Consider the following 22,589-nt stretch of genomic DNA (forward strand, 5'->3'; position numbering starts at 1 on the left):
AACAAGGAAACTGTTAAACACATGTTATTGCTCACAGTTTCCGGCTGGGCTAGGAATTTACCTAAACTTGCTTTTATGATTCTGTGACAATCCAGCACGGGTCACTGGGGCGCCTCTTTTCGTGTTCGAGTATTAGCAATTTAATGTCGACATAGTGGCGCACTCTATCTTCTCTTTTTTCCAGATGGGTTTTTCGATTTCATTCTAGTTGCCCAAATGCCCGACGTTTTACTGGTTCTATCATCCTTGGCACAGACAGCGCATGCGTGTTCATTCAGCTACGTTCTGTCTCAGAAAGACGCTAGTGCTCCGGAGCGTCAGCATCAGGCATGACTGAACAAGGTAACGGTGGACACACGCCTCCCGCGTTTGCCTTCTTGGACGAAGCAACCCCGTATACAAGCCGTGAAGGCGGCGAGGGAGCCTCAGGCACTTGCTACGATTTACCTGCGTGAGTATTCCCGCTTGTGAAACTTGTGTTGGATAGTGCGAGCTGCAGAAACAACCTGAAATACAGACTTAAACACTTATACATTTGTTTCCACATAGAAGTGGGCGTTTTCCAGGACGACTTAGATTCAGCGTAGCTGCGGCTGTTTATGACCATGATAAAAAGAAGTGCTGCCTATTTTTCAATTAAAGTGGCGATGTATATATATATTTACATATATGTATATATATATACCTATATATATATATATATATCTTATGAATTCATTTCTTGCGTGAATGGGGGGGGGGTGAAACTTGGGTTTGTGGAAGTGGCGCCATTTCTCTTCGCCGCGACGTGCTAACTTGTATGACAGATATATAGTGATGCTGCCGACGTTCTCGCCGTGTCGCAAGATGACTGTTTGCCCCCTGAGACGGAAATGTTAGCACCTGTCAGTAATTCTGGCCCTCGTACAGGTTCTTGTTGTGGTTTAGCCGAGCCCGATTATAACATTGCGCTCAAGAAAAATGTGATAGTCCCTCGTGCCCTCGCTGTCACCACTGATGGTTGTATTCGTTTGTTGACAGTGAACGTTCTAACCCAAGCCATAACATTGCCGCTAGGACTGGGAACTGGGAAGTATTGACGAACAAGCCACTGCCAGCGTCGGAACGGTCGAAATGTAAACTGCCGAAAAGAAATCCAACCCCGATTCCAACCACGATAACTCTACTGACTTTGAGCGCATGAATAACAAGTCGCTGTCTTCTAGTGAGCAGTGTCTGCTTGAAGGAATGCTCTCTCGCTCCGCCACATTGATTTTGCTCAAGGCCAACGAGCGTCCCATACACCACCGGCGTCTCGTATGCAACACCGAATCCATACAGGGCAAGCAACGCCAATTCGTAACAAGCCCTACCGCGTTTCACCTTCAGAGAGAAAAGTCATTGCCGATCAGGTCGAAGAAATGTTACAGAAAGGAGTGATTCAGGAATCATGTAGCCCTTGGGCTGCTCCTGTGACCCTAGTAAAAATAGCTCATGGAGATTCTGTGTGGACTATCGCCGCCTAAACACCGTCACAAAGAAAGACGTGTACCCTCTACCGCGAATAGACGACGTCATGGACTGCCTCCACTCCGCGTCGTATTTCTCTTCTGCTGATTTACGGACGAGATATTGGCAAATTCCCATGCACCCCTCAGACAAGAAGACACCCTTCGTGACACCTGACGGTGTCTTTGGGTTCAAGGTAATGCCCATTGGCTTATGCAACCCTCCAGCGACATTCGAGTGATTCATGGATACCGTGCTCCGCGGACCGAAATGGGAAATTTGCATGTGCTATTTAGATGACGTAATTATCTACGGCCGGAAATTTCACGAGCACAATCAGCGCCTGTCGGTCGCTCTTGACTGTATCCAGCAAGCTGGCCGTATATGAAACTCGAAGAAATGTCATTTCGGTGAGCGTCAAGCCCTCGTACTAGGCTTTGTGGTCGACAAAGACGGCATACGACCAGACCCTGAAAAGATAGTAGCGGTTCGCGACTTCCAACAGCCACACGCGGTGAAAGATCTGCGAATCTTTCTGGGCCTTTTCTCATATTTCCGGCGCTTGATCAAGAATTTCGCACAACTTCCCTCTCCCCTCACGTCACTCATTCGCAAAGACACCTCATACTTGTGAACTGCTGACTGCGAGTCGGCGTTTCAACAGCTGAAATGTTTGCTGACTTCTGGACTGGTTCTACGGCATTTTGATCCAGAGCTGTCAAATGAGCTGCATACTGACGCCAGCGGTGTGGGTGTTGGCGCTGTGCTTGTTCAGCTCCGCGGTGGCCGTGAGCATTTCATTGCCTACGTTATTCGTGCACTTTCAAAAGCAGAGATAAACTACACCGTTACTGAACTCGAGTGTCTAGCAGTCGTCTTCACCACTAAGAAGTTCCGTCCATATCTACATGGCCGCGCATTCTCGATAGTCACTGATCATCATTCACTCTTTTGGCTCGTTGGGCTGCGTCAACCATCAGGCGGGTTGGCCCACTGGGCTTTCCTCCTTCAAGAGTACAGCTTTTCCGGTAACTACAAGAGTGGACGCTGTCACACGGATGCTGACTGCCTATCCCGTCTTCCTTTGCCGCACACTATGACTGCCGCATGACTGCGATGGCTACCTAGTTTCCATCTCTTCCGACTTTCCAGACCCGAGTACCTTCGAGAGCGAGCAACATTGCGACCCTACCTTGAAGCCCCTACGGGCTACGAGTCAGCCAGCATGAAGAACACCGTTTACTTTTCGTAATGATTTGCTGTGCAAAAAAAAAAAAATTACTTGGCTGCTGGTGCTCCATTGCTTCTAGTTGTGCCCGAAAACCTGAGCCCTGCTGTCCTTCCTTCCATGCACGACGATATCACGTCCGGACACCTTGCAATCGACAGATTTTTGCGGCACAACCTCTGAAAAACAACAAAACAGTATGTCGCCAGCTGTACTGTTTGCCAGCGCCACAAGCAAACGACGACGGCTCCAGCAGGCTATTTGCAACCAGTTAGGCCACTGACGTTACTCTTTGAAAAAGTCGGCACCTACTTGCTTGGCCCGCTCTCAAAGATGACATTTGGCTACCGCTGGATTAGAGTATGCGTAGATTACCTTACTCGCTACATGGAAACGGCGGCACTTCCATCTGCCTCTGCAATAGATGTCTCTTCGTTTTTGTTGCATCACGTCATACTCCGTCACGGCGCTCTCCGTGTTGCCATCAGTGACAGTGGACGGCAATTGAATGCCGACGTCGTTGAAGAACATTTACGGCTTTGCCGTTCTGCATATCCTCATTCCACTCCTTAACACCCGCAAATAAATGGCCCCACGGAACGGACGAATCGAACTCTTGCCAAGATGTTATCAATGTTTGTCGCTGCTGACCATAATAACTGGGACGCCGTCTTACCTTTTGTAACGTGCGCGTACAATAGTGCCAAGCACGAAGTTACTGGATATGCGCCGTTTGGGTTTTCTGTACGCACGCGCTCCCGAGAGCTTTTTGGACACTATTGTACCTTTATCGTGCCAAGAAGATCCTTCCATCACCCAAACTCTGTGTCGTGCTGAGAAAACCCGTCGACTGGCGCATCGTAGGACGTTGTCCTCACAAGGCAACAGCAAGATTCGCTATGATGTGCGGTATATCCCCGTCAGCTTTACTCCCGGTGATTGTTTGGTTGTGGACAGCCATTCGCAAAAAGGGATTGTACCGCAAGTTTCTCGCAACTTACACCGGACCATTCGTTATACTCAGCCGCTTGAGTGGTGTGAACCATATCGTGGCCAAGGTGACGGCAAGTAATCGGCGTTCACGTTCGACGGAAGTTGTACACGTGGCCAGACTCAAGCATTACCATCACATGTTCCCTTAACTCGCTCAACGAGCTCCGTCTGCCCCCGTGACAAATGTCGCAGCACTGCGCGACTAAAGCAGAGAAAGAATAACTAGAGTGCGCGCGTGACCTCGCGGTACTCTGGGCGTCACCTGTGGCTTCCTCGTGGACGTCGTCTCACCCTGTAGATATACATCATTCGTAGCATATATATATATATATATATATATATATATATATATATATATATATATATATATATATATATATTGTAAGCATTTATGCGGACTTCATCTTCATCTGTACAGTCATCATCAATCATTGGCTCGTGTTCGTTTTTGCTTCGCCGCCATTTTCCTTCTTAGAATAAAGCGTCGTTTCGACCGTGGTATTTCTTCCATAGATCCCTTCCACCTCAATCCACTTCAAGACCTCTCCTGGAGCTACGTTCGGAACACCGCTTACGCCAAGAGGCTGCCCTGTCGCAAGACCAGACCGCAGCATCCACCGTCTCGGTTCAAGTGCCAGCCACCCCCACTCCCAGCGCTGCCAACAACCGGTATCGCGATCCTGAAATCTTCTCTGGCTTCCCTGGTGAGGACGTTGAAGACTGCCTCGACAACTACGATAATGTCAGTGAATACAACAACTGGAATGAGACATGGAGGTTAAACAACGTGCCATTCTTCGTCTCTCAAGTAGCCAAGACATGGTTCCTGAATCATTAGAGAGATTTCCGTGATTGGTCGTCTTTCAGGGAGCAGCTACGGTGGATTTTCGGCACACCCACGGTTCGTTCGGAAGTTGCGAAAAAGAGGCTGTCTGAGCGCGTCCAGCATAATGGCGAGTCGTATACTTCTTACATTGAGGACATCCTCGCGCTTTGCCGCCGTGTCGACTGTGCCATGTCAGAACCTGATCGCGTGCGACACCTTCTTAAGGGTATCGGATCTACTGCCTTCAACGCACTCACCGCTCGAAACCCTTCGACGGTGTCGGGCATCGTCTCCGTCTGTCAGCGCCTGGACGCCCTGCAATCAATTCGCTTGCAACCGGACTTTTCCGACAACCCCCTGGCAAACAGTATTGAGCTCCGGTCTATCATTCGAGCCATAATTCGTGAGAAATTGCAAGCGCATCGCTCACCCCCTTGCAGCAGCGCTCATGCCCAACCTGCTTCTACTGACCTGCGCGGTATTATTAAGGAGGAATTGGCCTCCCGGCAGAACACCCAGCATACCAACGCTTCTCCTTCCCCACAACCGACTTTCTACGCCCAGGTTGCTGCAATGCCAGCCGCGCCGTCTCCAATCACACCAACTGCGCCTGTTCACAATCACCTGGCACCTTTTGTCGCCCGAGCTCCGAATCCGCCTTTTACTCTGCCTGGCGTTCGTCGAGGCCTATCTGCTACTACTGCAGCTGTCGAGGACATAACTCTCGGTTTTGCCGACGCCGCCAGCAAGACGAACGTCGCGGTTACGCGGCCTTTGAAGGCGATGAGCCACCTCCTCGCGTTTATCGCACTTATGACGATAATCCTCCCGTTCGCCGATCTCCATCACCAGCCTACTTCTCCAACTCCACACAAAACACACGTGCCTCAAGACGCCGCTCCGACGTTCTGTTTCGCCACTACTACCTGTCTCCCAACTCCTTGTCCAGCGACCGGAAAACCTACCAGTGCAGTTTTTTTAGGTACAACTGCATCGCCGCGAAGTGCTCCAAGTACTCCTGAACGTCCTTCGAACATGAGTTTGGTGTCTGTGGAGGGCGTGTCTTTGTTGGCTCTTATTGACACGGGAGCTACTATATCTTTTATGCGTGCCGACCTGTGCTCTCATCTGCGGAAAGTGAAGACTCCTTATATTGGATCATCCCTGATTGGGGCTAATGGAGAAATCATTCGACCATCAGCCCAATGTACTGCAGGCATCTTCATTAATGGTTTCTGTCACCACATTAAGTTAGCGATTTTATTCCCGTGCGCTCATGAGCTAATTTTAGGTTGGGATTTTCTATCGTCAGCGTCCGCTTTAATCTCTTGCCGTCAGCGTGTAGTCCACATGACCGAGACAGTTCATTGCAGCGGGAGTGCCGATGAGCCACGACTGCGTTTCTCGCAGCTGCCGATTCTGTACTGCCTCCCGGCCACGAGCAAGTCGTAAGTCTCTCTTCTGCGGACATCACCAATGGCCACATGTTCATCACTCCTTACGGTCGCTGTCTTGCCTGTGGGATTGTCTTCGCTTCCTGCCTGGTGCGGTTCAAAGAAAGCTCTGCGTTAATCATCGCTTTAAACGCGACCACTGAGACAATCCTCCTACCTCAAGGCTCCGCAGTTACCTGTTATGTCGATACCCAAACAGTCTCCCTGCTTCCTCTTGCCGCCTCGCAAGCTCTTCAACAAGACAAATCTGCTTCATCTGCCCTTGCTTCCGCGACAAGAACTGACCTTACTGCTGCTCAAAGTGAAGCGTTGCTAAAATTGCTCACGAAGCACCAGGCCTCCTTTGATATGGATACTTCGTCACTCGGACAGACTTCCGTTGCCTTCCATCGTATCGACACCGATGGCCAGATTATTGTACGCCGTCGTCCCTACCGAGTTTCTTTGGCCAAACGCAAAATCGTGGAGAACGTCACCGATATGCTGAAAAGAAATGTCATACGTCCCTCCGCCAGTTCTTGGTCATCCCCCGTCGTTTTAGTGCAGAAGAAGGATGGATCAGTACGATTTCGTGTTGACTACCGTGCGCTAAACAAGATCACCCGTAAGGATGTATATCCGATTCCCCGTATCGGTGACGTCCTTGATTCGTTACAAGGCGCGCAATACTTTTCCAGCCTTGATCTTCGCTCCGGATACTGGCAAATTCCGAAGCACGAAGCGGACAAAGAAAAAACCGCCTTTTCTTCTCCAGATGGTCTTTACGAGTTTAATGTGATGCCTTTCGGTCTATCCAATGCTCCCGCCACATTTGAAAGAATGATCGACACTGTTCTTCGCGGCCTCAATTGAAAAACTTGTCTACGTTACCTCGACGACATCGTCGTGTTTTCCTCGACTTTCACTGACCATCTGCAACGCTTAGATGAAGTGCTCACATGCCTTTCTAATGCCGGACTTCTACTAAACACGAGGAAGTGCCGTTTCGCTAGCACAACGATTAAAGTCCTGGGTCATCTCTTTAGCAAAGACGGCATCCAGCCCGATCCGGATAAAATTTCCGCGGTGCTCAACTTTCCACGCCCACTTCGTGCTAAAGAACTGCGCAGCTTCATTGTGTCGCCTCATACTTTCGACGTTTTATCCGGAACATTGCCAGCATTTCCTCGCCTCTCCAGAAGCTCATTGCTAGTTAGTTCCTGCGATTGGAACGATCAGTGTGAAGCGGCGTTCCAAGAACTCAAGCGCGCACTAACATCCCCACCTGTTCTTTGTCATTTTGATGACAAGGCGCCCACACTACTGCATACTGACGCCAGCGGCCAAGGAATTGGTGCCGTACTGCTGGCTACAGCGCGACCACGAATATTGCGAAAAGGTTGTTGCATATGCAAGCCGCACTCACTTCCACGGAAAACTACTCGATAACCGAACAAGAGTGTTTGGTTGTTGTCTGGTCCATTCAGAAATTTCGTTCATACCTCCACGGTCGACATTTCATGGTTGTGACCGACCACCATGCCCTATGTTGGTTGTCGATGATCAAAAACTTGTCTGGGCGCCTTGGCCGCTCAATACTCCGTTTGCAAGCATAAGATTTCGGTGTCATATATAAGTCCGGAAGAAGGCACCAAGAGGACAATGCTCTTTCACGATGCCATTACCCAGATCATCGGAGCACATCACATCACCTCGTCAAATAGGCCGCATGGAGGACGCTTCGTCTACTACGCCGATTTCTTCCTTGACTCCATCAAACCGTCCGTCAGTGCTTTCCACTCACCAGCGTGCCGATTCCTATCGCCATGGTATCATCAATCGCCTTATCGGTGTTTCATCTCAACCCAATGCCAGGCTACGAAAACAGCTCAGACTGCTCAAGTTTGAAGACGACGTGCTCTACCGGTACATTTTTTATCCGAAAGGCCTTCGATGGATTCTCGTTCTACCGCGCTCTCTTCGCGCTGCAGTTCTGCAGGCCTCACACGAGGACCCTATGTCAGGCCACTTGGGTTACCACAAAACACACGAGCGCATACACAGCCGATTCTATTGGCCAGGCCTTTCCACGAGCACAGCTAGATATGTTGCCTCGTGCACGCTTTGCCAACACCATAAGCGACCTACTACTGCTCCGGTCGGGACGCTACAACCATTTCCTTGTCCAGCAGAACACTGCTCGGCCGCTGGCATTGGCCTTTTCGGGCCCTTGCCACCTACTGCAGACGGCAACAGATGGATCGTCACTGCTGTTGACCATTTGACCCTGTACGCTGAAACAGCCTCAATACGCTCAGGAGCTGCCTCAGAAGTAGCCCCCGCAGGGGCGTCTGCGTCAGCAGGCGTTTGGTGTGTTGCGACATCGCGTACCCGAGCACACAAGGGATGGACCCTCCCGCGTCTAGCCGTGCGCGGCTTAGCCGTATCTGGGGAAATGGGGACCCTGGAGGTTGAGCCGATGCCAGGTGTTTGGACCTTTAAGGCCCCAAGGCGGAGGCAACACACCTCTTTGGCCTCTGCTTCACATAGACGCCACCCCCGGATTGACCCACCCGGGGGAAATCGGCGGTCGCCTCTTCCTGTTTCTCTCTCCCCAAACCTTCGCCTTTGTCTCTTACTTCTTGATCTTTCCTGTCTTCTTCTCCCTTCCATTTACTTCCTTTCTCCACGGCGGCAAGGGTTAACCTTGTGTGGATATCCTTCCTTGGGTAAACCATATTTGGTTATAGCGACAGCGTACGGCTGGCGTCGTGCAGGCTTGTACACAAGCTCTGCCGCGTCCCCTCGTTGGGCTCCGTGGTGGGCGGTCGGCGCTGTTGCCGAACATACTCATTTTCTATGGCAGCACAAACCTCTGTCGTCTATGATCGGCGTCTGAAAAGATGCCGCACCGAAGTACCATTCCATTTCTCCTTTCGGAACGACGCTCCATCCTTCCCTAAGTACTATGTAGTACATAGCAAAAGCAACATGCCAGTAAGAATACTGTCACCATTCCTTGTAGCCAAATGCTTGAAAGAAAAAATCGGACCACCATACAAAGCCTCCAAAATGTCTAGTGGGGACCTCCTCCTAGAACTGAATGGTAAAGACCAAGCAGAGAAGCTCACTGACCTTACCAGTATTGGCGATGCCACAGTGACAATTTCACCACATAGAATACTGAACACAAGCCGGGGAGTGATATCTGAAGACTTTATTGAATTGAGCGATGAGGAACTCCTTGAGGGTTTCCGAGAACAAAATGTAACAAAAGTACAAAGAATAGCAATCCGCAGAAACAACTAAGAAATTTCCACCAACTATGTTATACTCACCTTTGGAACAAGCGAAATGCCTACTTCACTCGATGCAGGTTATGGTAAAGTCAATGTGAGACCATATATCCCGAACCCCAGACGATGTTTCAAGTGCGAAAGGTTCGGACATGCTTCACATGCGCGCCGAGGCCAAGCAACCTGTGGTAAATGCAGCTCCAGTGGCCACCAGTCAGACAACTGCACCTCTTCGCCACATTGCGCAAACTGTACAGGAGATCATCCAGCTTACTCGTGGCCTTGTCCGTGCTGGAAAAAAGAAATAGAAGTGATTGTACTAACTGTCAAGGAAAACATCTCGTTTTATGAAGCCAGAAAGAAGCTAGCGTACCTTCCGCGAAGAAGTTACGCCGATGTGATGCAGAAGAGGGCAGCGTCACAGAGGCCTCAGGAGTCCTCCGAGACCACGCTCAGTGGTCCCGCAGTGACGCTTCCCGCTCCCGTGGTGGAAGCAGCCGGCGCTGCTCCATCCTCTTAAAAGACCCTGCAGACATCTGTCCCGCAGGGCTCTAAGATCAAGCGAACCCCAAGGCCCGAGGCACGTGTCTCGGCGCCTAACTCTCGGTCCTCCAGCGCCTCAGAGAGAGCGATGGAGGTCGACACAAAAACCACGGTGTCATTGACACCGAAGGACAAGTGTTCTCTCGAGCGCGGTAAGAGGGAAAAAATCCCAGTAACCATTCAAAATAAGAAAGCGATAACTTAAAGGTTATCGCTCATTTGTAACAGCCTTCTTAATTCATGATACCTATAATCCCACCTCTTACTTTTCCGTAGTGCCATTTATGACCTTTCAATTTCAATATGGCTTTTATTATCCATTGGAACTGTAGAGGCCTGCAGAGGTGACATCAAAGACTTGTTAGGTAACTTCTCTCCTGTGGCCTTGTGCTTACAAGAAACATACTTAGGCGAAAAGCACAAAAACATTTTAAAAGGATTCACTGTTGTACGGCGCGATCGTACTCAGGCGAACCGGCTTTCGGGTGGCGTAGCTATAGTTCTACGGAACGGCATTGCAGCTAGAGAAGTTACCATTAATACTCAGTTGCAAGCCATTACTGTCACGGTTTTAGCACACAAAACCATTACCATTTGTTCAATGTACATTCCACCACATTCCCATTTTACTGTAGGAGACCTGGAGTTAGTTTTAAACCAGCTACCCAAACCTTTTTAAATAGCAGGTGATTTTAACGCTCATAACATAATATGGAGTAGCAAAACAACTGACACCAGGGGACAAACACTTGAAGATTTTATCCTGACTAACGAAATATACCTTTTAAACAATGGTGCGCCAACCTACGGCTTCCCAAGCACAGGAGCTATGAGCTATCTTGATCTGGCGCTGTGCACTCCATCTCTGTTGATCGATTTTAAATGAAGTTTTATTAACAATCCTTATGGTAGTGATCATATGCCCGGCATTATTAAAAACACATCTCCTTTCCCTACAGTACCATTAAGACCATCCCGTTGGAAACTCCATCTAGCAGACTGGCCTCTCTTCAGCGAGAAGGCCAGTCTTGATCACATATCAGATCATCAAACAATAGACGAAATGAATGAAAAGATTATTGCCTCCATACTTGCTGCAGCAGAACAGACGATCCCGCAATCCTCCGCCTTCTTAAGGAAAAAACTAAAACCCTGGTGGACGAATGAATGCACTCAAACTAAAAAAGCACAAAACAAAGCCTGCGGTATCTTTCGGCGATATCCAACACATAACCTCCTGTATTTCAAAAAAGCAAAGGCGAAAGCCAGGTACACGCGTAGGCAAGCCGAAAGACAGTCTTGGCAAACGTATGTATCCTCCATCAATAGCTCAATAACATCCAAAAGAATGTGGGATAAGCTTAGAAAGTTCAGAAGCGAGTACGCTCCTTATACGATCCCCATACTCTCACCTCCAGGTACACAAACGAATTTAAAAGAACAAGCAGATATATTAGGGCAGCATTTCCATAACATATCAAGCTCACTAAACTACTCCACTGAATTTCAAAAGTATAAACAATCAGCAGAAAAACAAAAGCTTCCGACAGCAGGAAGTTCCGAGAAACCATATAATGCCCCCCTAACACTTTCCGATATTAAGAGTACTCACTACTGGCAAAAAAACAGCGCCAGGTCCGGACAGAATACATTACACAATGCTCGCACACCTTTCCTCAAAAGCAGTTAAGACATTGCTCCGCTTCTTTAACATAATCTGGGAAACAGGAAAAATGACGAATGCATGGAAAAAAGCCATAATCCCTTTATTGAAAGCTGGAAAGCATCCAACAGCAGCTACCTGCTACCGACCTATAGCACTCACAAGCTGTCTCGCCAAATCCTATGAATCCATTATAAATATCAGATTGGCATACGCCCTCGAAACTGAGAACCTGCTCGATAATCATCAGTGTGGATACAAGAATGGCTGCTCCACAACAGATCACCTAGTTCGGTTAGAACACGAGATACGTGAGGCCTTTCTACAAAAGCAATATTGTCTCAGTTTTCTTTGATCTTGAAAAAGCGTATGACACAACATGGAGGTTCGGTATTTTAAGGGATTTAGCGGATTTAGGGATCCGCGGCAGAATGCTTAAATGTCTAGCTGATTTCATGTCCGATCGAACATTCCAGGTGCGTTTAGGAGCGGTGCTGTCCAGCGTATTTATTCAGGAAAACGGAGTACCTCAGGGATGCGTATTGAGCACAACACTGTTTGTGGTGAAAATGAATTCGCTCAACAATGTAATTCCACCTTCTATAATACATTCACTATATGTGGATGATCTTCAAATTGCATGTCGCGCATCGAACATGGCAACCTGCGAACGACAAATTCAAATTACGCTAAACAAACTAATGCAGTGGGCATCTGAAAACGGCTTTCGCTTCTCAAGTGAAAAAACGATTAGTGTTGTCTTTACACAAAAAAGAGGCCTACAACCAGATCCCATCCATAACTATAGGATGCCACAATACCCGTGAAACAAGAACACACGTTTCTGGGTGTTCTGTTTGATAAAAAGTTGAACTTTCTCGCACACATCAATAGTATTAAAATCAAAGCGAACAATGCACTTAACATCCTAAAAATCCTGTCCCGGAAACGGTGGGGCTCTGACCGTAAATGCCTGCTACGCATCTACCGCACTTTGGTGCGTAGCATATTAGACTATGGTAGCATTACATATGGTTCAGCCAGACTATCTTACGTCCGACGACTTGATCCAGTCCGTAACCTAGGACTACGACTAGCATGCGGAGCTTACAGAACATCACCTATAGAGAGCTTACATGTTGAATGTAATGAACCTCCTTTGCAGCATCGTAGAGCGCTACTAGCTTTTTCCTTTTTCCTACATACTCAGAATCCGATCCTCACCACAACACATATGCTACAACATCGTCACAAAGTGTAGCTCACGCTTACATTACACAAATAAACCAAACATGGTTAGGCCGCTTATCTTGCGATGCGAGGAATACTGTCGGGATTGACATCCCTCGGGAAGTCCTCCAGGTTGCCAGAAAGCCAGAACGTTTACCCCCGTGGTGTGATTTCAAAGCGTTATGCGATTGGACACTAACACATATAAAGAAAAGAGACACACCACATCAACACATTATACAAGAATTCCGCTCTCTTCAAGACAAGTATATAAACTAAAACACGTGGGTGTAGGGGCCATAACAGAAAATTGGGAAACATATATTCGATTACCTCAGCATGCCTCTGTCTACACAGCCGAAGTGTGCGCGATATGGACGGTAGTTCAAAAGATCATTGCTGACAAACTTGAAAACACTGTCATATACACAGATTCATTAAGCGTACTGAAGGCTCTGCACATGAAATCCCAAAGTGAACCCTTCTTAGGCGATATTTTGAATGCATTAACATGAAACAAATATGGCAGATCAATTAGGTTTTGCTGGGTACCAAGCCATGTTGGAATATTGGGTAACGAAGCGGCGGATAGATGCGCATCAATGGCAGCGTGCAAAAACATTCAAAATACAGCACTTCCATATAAAGACAGCGTCAATGCGATTCGGAAGGCCTTGACATCAAAATGGCAACGCGATTGGGACACATATTTAAGCAAGAAGCTTCATCTAATTAAACCTGTAATTGGCGAGTGGAAATCATGCAGTCACCAGCAACGATTCTACGAGGTGATCTTGTGTCGACTTCGAATTGGACACACACATCTGACGCACAATTTCCTTCTCCGAAAAGAAAATCCGCCAACATGCGAAAAATGTAGTAAAGCTCTTACAGTCATGCACATCTTAATAAGATGTCCACACATCAATACACTGAGACGGAGGTTTTTACACAGCCTGTATAAATTGCACATTCCATTACACCCTACCCTATTACTAGCAGATGACCCCCTAGTGCCATTTCCTAACCTCTTCGAGTTTTTAGAAAAAACTGGTTATTTACACCAACTATAATGTAATGCAGGTTTCCCTGCCCTAATGTTCCGTTTTGTTTTGTCTTGTGACTGGCGCAGCATGGCCTTAGTTGCCTTTGTGCCACTAAACCCGAACTAACAAACAAACAAGCTACATGTCTTCTTCGCATTGGAAGACGTGGCCAGGACGTGGTTCGAGAACCGAGAAGCCACCTTAACGACCAGGGAGCTGTTCCGAAGCGGCTTCCTGCAGACATTCGCAAGCGTCGTACTCGAGCCCAAGTGCTATTAGAAACCCGGGTGCAGCTACCTAATGAGACAACCGCGATCTTCATGTGGGAATTGAGCCGTCTCTTCTGCCCCGTCGACCCTGAAATGCTCGAGAAGAAAGTCCGCCTACGCATGCGTGGTGTGCAGGAGGAACTTTTTGCCCGAATGGTACGAAGCCCACCGAAGACCCTCGACGAGTTTCTTTGCGAAGCCACCAGCATCGAAAAGACACTCGAGATCCGAAACCGGCAATTCGACCAGCGTATGAACTTGACAAACTACACCGGAGTTCAGTCACTGGCCACCGACGACCTACGCGAGACTATCCGAGCGGTCATGCGGGAAGAGCAACAGAAGTTGTTCCCCTCATCACAGCCTCAAGTGGATTCGATTGCCGACACCGTACGTTAGCAGATCCAACAACAACTCGGAGTAGCCGCCCCTGAACCGCCGCAGCCTCAGCCGCAAGCGATGATCTACGCCGCCATCGCCCGCCGTCAAGGTCCCTCTCCACGACCGCGCCAGGACCCCATAACGCCACGATTTCGTCGACCACCACCACCACCACCAGCACGCCCACCCATCGCCCAGCGCACCTACCCAAGGAAGACAGACGTTTGGCGCGCTCCTGACCAGCTCCCTCTCTGCTACAACTGCGGAGAAGCGGGTCACGTCTACTGACGATGCCCATACCGGGAGATGGGACTGCGAGGTTTCGCCGTCAACGCTCCACGCCCGCAGCAAGGTGAACGCCCTCGCGATATCGCCGACTACCTCGCCGCTACTCAGTGGAGCTCTCGACGACCGTCCCGTTCACCATCACCAGGCCGCTACCTGTCGCCGCAGCGCCGACAATACACTGGCCCAGCCGGCGGCCGGACAGCGCGCCCATATCCGGAAAACTAAAAGCAGCAACCGATGGAGGTGCGGTTGCTCTTTGTCGAACTGACGAAGATCCTCCGCCGCCGATGAAGACGCCAAAGAAACTACCTCGACGACAAAAAAACACGCCGCCGTCCCGACGAAGTCTGTAAGCAAAGAATACGACGACGAAAGACCACCTGACGACGTCACATACCAGCCATAGGTCAACACGACGCAGCCGTGATCCGATGCCGAGACCTAACTGCAACGCCAGACAAAGAACCACAGACTTTGACGTGCTTCTCGACGGCCACGCAGTCACCGCCTTAGTAGACACAGAAGCCGATTACTCCGTCATGAGTGGACCCATCGCCGCCCACTTGAGGAAAGTTAAGACTGCATGGGAAGGCCCTCTAATTCGAACCGCTGGAGGGCACCTCATTACGCCGACTGGAATCTGCACTGTAAGAATAACCGTTCATGGCCGGACTTACCCTGCCGCCTTCCTAATCCTCCAACAGTGTTCACGAGACGTCAATCTCGGCATGGACTTCCTGAACCAACACGGCACAATCATAGACCTGAAGTCAAAATCGATAATGCTGTCGGAAGATCAAGCGATACCGCGGGAGCGCTCTTGTAGTCACCACGCCTTGAGTGTTCTAGCCGATCAAGTGAGCATCCCGCCTCACTCGAGCATTATTTCGGTCAGCACCGAAATACCCGCTGACGTAGAAGGCGACATCGAAGGCGACCAACGTCTGCTGCTCGACCAGGAAATTTGCGTCACTAGAGGAATCGCTCGACTGCACAGAGGAAACACGAAAGTATTGCTGACAAACTTCAGCCAGGAGTTCAAGCACATCAGCAAGGGCACGACGATCGCATACATCGAGGAAATTCTAGAAACCAGCCATGCGTTTGTCCTCTCGGATTCTGCCGCATGTACCCCGACAACCGTAGTTCCCGAACCAGACTTTGACATAAATCCAAGTCTCCCCATGAATAAGCGACAACAGCTGAGAAGCTTACTTGGACGGTACAAAGAGTGCTTTTCGACGTCATCACGGATTCGACAAACGCCAGTCGCAACGCATCGCATATTAACCGAAGAGTGTGTTCGACAACTCCGCCAGAGACTTTATCGAGTTTCTACGCGAGAACTTGAGGCTATAAGGCACCAAGTAGACGAAATGCTGCGCGACGACATCATCCAGCCGTCCAAAAGCCCATGGGCATCTCCTGTAGTCTTGGTGAAGAAAAAGGACGGAACCCTACGTTTCTACGTCGATTAACGTCGTCTGAATAAGATCACGAAGTAGGACGTATACCCCCTCCCACGAATAGACAAGCCATTGGATCGGCTCTGGAACGCTAAATACTTCTCGTTGATTGAACCTCAAGTCTGGCTGTTGGCAAATAGAAGTCGATGAAAGAGATATCGAAAAGACGGCCTTCATTGACACAGACGACCTCTACGAGCACAAGGTTATGCCATTCAGAGTGTGCTCGGCGCCTGCAACATTCCAGCGCGTGATGGACATGGTTTTAGCAGGATTCAAGTGGCAGACCTGTCTCGTTTACTTGGATGACGTCGTCGTCTTCACCGGAAATTTCGACGATCACCTCAGGCGGCTTGCGACAGTACTAGAGGCCATCAAGTCGTCAGCGCTTACTCTGAAGCTGGGAAAATGCCGCTTCGCTTACGATGAGCTTCTGTTCCTAGGGCACGTAATCAGCAAATCTGATTTCCGTCTAGACTCGCAAAAGACAGCTGCCTTCGCACAGTTCCCGCAACCCATCAACAAGAAGGCAGTGCGTAGATTCCTTGGCATGTGCGCCTACTACAGACGCTTTGTCAATGACTTTTCACGAATCGCCGAGCCGTTGACACGTCTAACTAAGTGTGATGAGTTCAAGTGGGAAACGCCGCAAGTCGACGCATTTGAAGAACTCAAACGACGCATGCAGTCGCCGCGGGTACTTGCGCACTTCGACGAGTACGCCGCTACAGAAATCCATACTGACCCCAGTAGCCTAGCCCTCGGTGCCGTTCTAGTCCAGAGGAGAAACGGAGTCGAACAGGTGATAGCTCACGCTAGCCGGTCGCTGTCAAAAGCGGAAGGCAACTATTCTTCGACCGAAAAGGAATGCCTCGCCATCGTTTGGGCTACAGCAAAATTTCGCCCTTATCTTTATGGCAGGCCATTCAAAATCGTCAGTGACCATCACGTGTTGTGTTGGCTAGCGAATATAAAGGATCCTTCGAGACGACTGGCGCGGTGGAGCCTCAGACTACAAGAATACGACATTACTGTAACCTACCAGTCCGGGCGAAAACACTCCGATGCCGATTGCCTGTCACGCGCCCCCATTGACCCACCGCCGCAAGATAATGAGAATGACGACGCCTTCCTTGGAATGATAAGCGCGGGAGAATTCGCTGAACAGCAATGGGCAGACCCGGAGCTATAAGGCCTCGTCTAATATTTGAAAGGGCACACCGACGTTGTCCCCAGGGCATTTAAGCGCGGATTGTCTTCTTTCACGCTTCAAAACAATCTACTCGTGAAGAACGTCTCACCATTCTGCGCCAACTACCTTCATGTTATCCCGTCAGGACTTCGTCCAGAATTATTGCACGCCCTACATGACGATCCGACCACTGGACACTTCGGATTTTCCAGGACACTATCGAGGATGCAAGAAAAGCATTATTGGCCGCACCTGACCGCCGACGTCGCTCGTTATGTCAGAACATGCCGAGACTGTCAGCGACGCAAGACACCACCGACCCCTATGAAAATGGTGATTGCCTTTATGTTTGCTTTGTTTCCTTCTTGTGCCCTATGTGACCTTTATGATTCGTTGTCCTTTGTGTGACCACCGGGACGCCAACTTTGTGTGTACCACGTGTTTACTCATCCTAACGTATACCTCGAGGAAGTGACCTTTATTATGCCTCTAGGATGTGTCCTTTATGTTTACGGCAGGATGTTAACAGGGTGTGCTCTTTGCGTTACCTGAATGTACACTTGAGTGCACATGTAGGTGACATAGTGCACATAACAACTATCTGTACATATAACACAGGCAGAAATATCTGTACAGTGTGACAGCCATTGATACACTCTGCAGAGTCATTGTAAGTACTAAATCTTGTCTTATCCTTTCATTTTCCCCAAGAAAAGAACCCTTACTATAATTATTGTAGGATGTGCCCTTTGCGCTTACGGCTGGATGTTACCTAGGTGTGCACATCAGTGCACACGTAGGTAAGATAGATCATTAACATATATATCGTGCATGAACTCTATATATGTTACCTACATGTGCACTTGAGTGCACATCTAGGTAACAGAATGTGCGCAGTGAGCATCTTTTGCAAATAGTACAGTTAGGGCTATCTGTACTGTATGTTAGTCACTGGCAGATTCAGGGAAAAGGCACTGCTTGCTCCCTCACACAAGACATGCCGGCCGGCACTAATTGTGCCTATATTGTGCGGAAAATTGAGCATGTCATCAAATAGGATGGTGTATATAATGATTTATGCTATGCATTCTCTTAATATATAAAATATTTCTTACTTTTTCAACCTGCTATTCTCCAGTAGCAAGTCAGATGCAGAAATATGCAGTATTTACCGTAATATGGAAGAATTTAATGAATGTTTTGTGCCAGCTAGACCATCAAATATAGTTGATTGAATGTTTAAGACGCTTTTCACAGCAGGCGTCTTTCAGATGCTCCGCTTCGCCTCCAGTTTGGGAAATAATACACTTAATTTATATATCTGGCTTATATATATATTATCACTATGTTACCTGTGCGGGAACGCTGTGTTACCTGGCTGGGTACTCCCTCGAGTGCACATCCAGGTAACATAGAGTGCGCCCAGTGATTACCTTTTTACACATGCTAGAGATAGGTCATCTACATGAAAGATGTATTAACTTTAACTACTGGCATATCACAGTAAAAAAAATGGGGGGGTGCACCTGCCTCCTCCTCCCTATCTATCTTGGCCGTATTGATGACCACGTGCCATCAACAGTACATACGTACACCAAAGCCTCATGCAGCGAATAATCTCTCACGGCAAATAACAATTGCGCGGCGGCTGAAGACGCGGCGGCACGACGCGCAATGTTCGATAGCTTGCGCTACATGAATCGAAAAAGAGGCGGATGCCTCCGCGGCCAATCCGCCGTTTTGCTGTGAGCGTATATGAATATACAACCATTTAAGTAGCTGTTCGTGGTGGCATCTTGGCTTCATGATAGGCTCATTACACATAAATATCTAATACGTACATTACGATTGTCTCTATATTACCCTCGTAAGATTTCTTTGCAGCCGTATCATCGGGAAATCCAAGCGCTGCCACCTCCAAAGCTGAACTGGAGCTGTCGCTAACTTTCAGAACGCCTAGTTCGAAAGAATGTAGTGAAATTGAATATCTGCAACGTTTCTGGTACTCTAAACTGAAAAAAATAAGCTCGACCATTGGGAGACGCGGCCAGTGCTCCACCTCAAAACCGTGGTCTTCGAAGCACTTTTTGACAAGTTGCTTTTTCTACGCTATTTTTCTTTCAGCCCTCGGCCCTGTCATGATACCTTTTCTCTACTACTCACACAGATTATACACAAAAGTTTGGTCACTAACCAATGCATAACCGGCGGTCGATGCTAAATGTGCCTTTCTTTGCAAAACGGTGTTTTATTGCTGTAGAGAGATAGCAAAGTTGGCGAGTAGGCGAGAAAGCAAAGTTGGCAACAGCGCAAAAGCAACGCTAAAACAAGGAAGAAACGCTCCGGATAAACAGCGCCGTGTTGTGTTTCTTCCTTTTGTACGTGTCGCTTTCGCACTGACCACAAGTATGAGTCATTGCTGTGTCGATAATAGCAGGCGTAGAAGTACGGCAGCGCGGATCCCGTAAATGCTTGCTTGGGCGTACAACTGAATAATTTATAATTGTGAGTTGGCTGAGTATGAGAGTTGTGTGTGGAGTTTGGCGATATTTGATTACGCCAGCATGCAAGCAGTATGCCTGTTTCACTTCGGCCAAAGCTCCAGCTGCCGCTGCAAGCCAGCCATCGTCACATTTTGTCGTCTTTATTCCTTACGCTACGAGGAAATATGGTTCCACCCATTCAAGATAAGGCCTGACATTCTCAAAAACACGCCACTGGGCGCCATAAGAAGCATGTATACGTGTGGTGACTCCGAATTTCTGATTGGTGGGTCTCACAGCTATCGTGGCAAGTCTAGTACACTCTATCGCGGCTGGCCGAACACCGTCCGCCATCCCAAGCAGACGGAGCTGCACATGATGCCCGCTGATTGGCTCGTGTCCGTCGGCAAAAGTTCGCGCATAGTTCGTCTGAAATCTCTGTATATACTTTAAAAAAACAAGGCAGCGTACCAAGATAATTTAAACTGAATAATTTGTGTTTAAATACGAGCGTTCCTTCCAGCTACGACTTTCCCCAAATCTCGAAGGCCGTGCTTTTACAAGATGCACGCCCTAAAAGGAAATGTAGATTTCGGAGGCTAAATTCACTTTTTAACCGCAGTGCGGCGCTGCCGTGGTGTGCCGGTTGAGCTGGGCGACGTTGTGTTGGTGTTAGCGGTGAGAGTGCTTGTTGAAACGGTAATTGAATCATATTTTCGAAGTGTTAAACAAACTGTGATCCGTATCGTGTGCATTAACCGTCAGGAAACCTCTGGACTCATGTGATGCCATTAGTTCGCCTTATGTTTCCTGTGATACGCCAGTGTCTTATGTGTACTATAGCGCCCATCCGAGCTGCTTTTGTTCTCGCCTGTCCGCGTTCACTCGTGAAATACCTGGTACTGTGGCTTCGAATTATGGTGCGTGGAAGAATTTGTTGACAGTGGTGCTTTCGTGCGCTGGTGTTCATCGGCAATTCGACAGTGTCCGCACCGGGAAGAGCGTCGTCGCGTGGTGCCTGCGAGACGAAGCAGCCATTTGCTGACCACATTGAAGGTAAGCAGGTCTGACGCTTGCGCGCATTCTCGCAGCTTATGGTACATGTAGTAAGCTTTGTGGAACGACAACAGAACATTTTCGGAGCGTATGTTAACCACGTTGCTGTGCACATTTAGCAAAGCGTTTCACGAGGGGAGTTTCCGTGAAATGTATTATTTCTTACCGCTTACTTGCTTTATGCAGTGATGTGCTACCACCGCTGATTGTTGGGACTTAATGGGCATATATTTACGTAAACGCTGAAAGTTACTGTTTCCTCGGTAGTTTCCCAGCAAGAAATTATTCCGTAGACATGCATTTCCCCAAGTTACGTGTGTAATGCATGTCGATGTGTCACGGACATCGCGAGTTGGCACGTGACTGCGGTGTTTTACACTTCAGCAGATATTAGCTTATGTGAAGTTTATTTTATTGATGCAGTTCAGTTAGTAGTCCAGCTTCGCGAGAACCTGTCTGCATTGTTTCTGTTCTTCGGCGTGCTCGCGTATTTGTCTTCTATATTGCACGGCATATATAGACCGATATTACAACAGCGAAATTTCTTTTTAATCAAGGCATGTCAATCAGACGCTCATTTTCATTAATATTTTCATCTGAGGAACAGCATGTCAGCTCCTGCGATTGTTGTGAAAGTATGTGGGTTGTAGCACTGCGTAAATAGGGCTGCGATTTCGTTGCGATGCTTTCCACTCGATGTTTGCCTCTCTTATAGCCCACTATCCACAGCTAGCGGTTCTAGTCAATAACGGTGGTGGAGTGTCAGTCAGACCATTGAGGAAAAAGAGTAGCATAGGAAAGGGCATCGCTACAAAATCACGGCCTAGGTTTTAAACCGTTCATAAACGTTTCTTTTGATTCTCTACATATTTAGGTTTTGATGATAATTTCCCAGATATCCTGATGTCTATGATGGTTTTATTCCCGCCTGAATATTACAATATAACAGTGTAACCTCATGAGATAAACTACGAGACATCTGTACAAGCAGGCACAGAATGATGTGAGAGTCCCTTTTTTTCAATTCCACATGACACTGTAAATCACACGTTTGAAGCTTCACTTCGCAATAAATTAAACCTTTCTCACTGTTGAAGGTTATACGAATTCTGGAGTCAAGCCTACAACCTGTAGGAACCTGCTGCACTGCTACATGCTGGATCGCAAAATGATGCACTTGACTTGCATGCTTTTACAAGGTGAGTAAAAAACTAGCTGCACTGTGAGTTGTAGGATATGCTTGTGTGATATGTAATCATTTTACTGTGTACGTGTGCCATTTCCAGGATTTCTAGTAGCAGATCACTTGCACAATATCTTTTTTTAGCTAGGGAGCCTTCAGTTGAAGCAGTGTAAATAAATTAAATTCTGAATTTATTATAAACAGGGCTGGAGTGACTATTATTATTCGAGCCAGATTGCTTTTTTAGGAACGTCATTGAGGAACACGAGGGTGTCTATGAGCCACCTGAGAGAAACAGAAGGCTTTGGGTACCTTAATTATTATGTAGCAACTTCTCACACTAATACCTGCACTCCTGAATTCTTCCCTTTTCTCGTTCACAATTTTGTATTGCATACCATAGTTCTGCTAAGAGATTTATTAGCAACGGGCGCGAACGGGTAGCTGTCACAAGCGTTCGGCGAAAGACAGCAACCACGAGCTCATGCCGGTAGCGATGGTGCTGTGGCGCAGGCGGCTACTCTT

At 48.2% G+C, this 22,589-nt stretch overlaps 1 protein-coding gene across 3 annotated transcripts in view; it reads left to right on the top strand.

The window, feature by feature from the left end:
- Positions 1-192: 192 nt before the first annotated feature.
- The window catches only part of LOC135905310 (zinc finger protein 454-like), an 89,908-nt gene continuing 67,511 nt past the window's right edge, over positions 193-22,589 (top strand). For 2 of the 3 annotated variants that reach the window (XM_065436329.2, XM_065436331.2), the window contains exon 1: positions 193-451. In XM_065436329.2, coding sequence (XP_065292401.1) covers positions 330-451 — 122 coding nt within the window. In that variant the 5' untranslated portion in view covers positions 193-329. The remainder of the gene's footprint in view (positions 452-22,589) is intronic. The other variant, XM_065436328.2, reaches the window with a different exon arrangement.

This window comes from Dermacentor albipictus, chromosome 3 (assembly GCF_038994185.2).
Source record: "Dermacentor albipictus isolate Rhodes 1998 colony chromosome 3, USDA_Dalb.pri_finalv2, whole genome shotgun sequence".
Classification (NCBI taxonomy): domain Eukaryota; kingdom Metazoa; phylum Arthropoda; class Arachnida; order Ixodida; family Ixodidae; genus Dermacentor; species Dermacentor albipictus.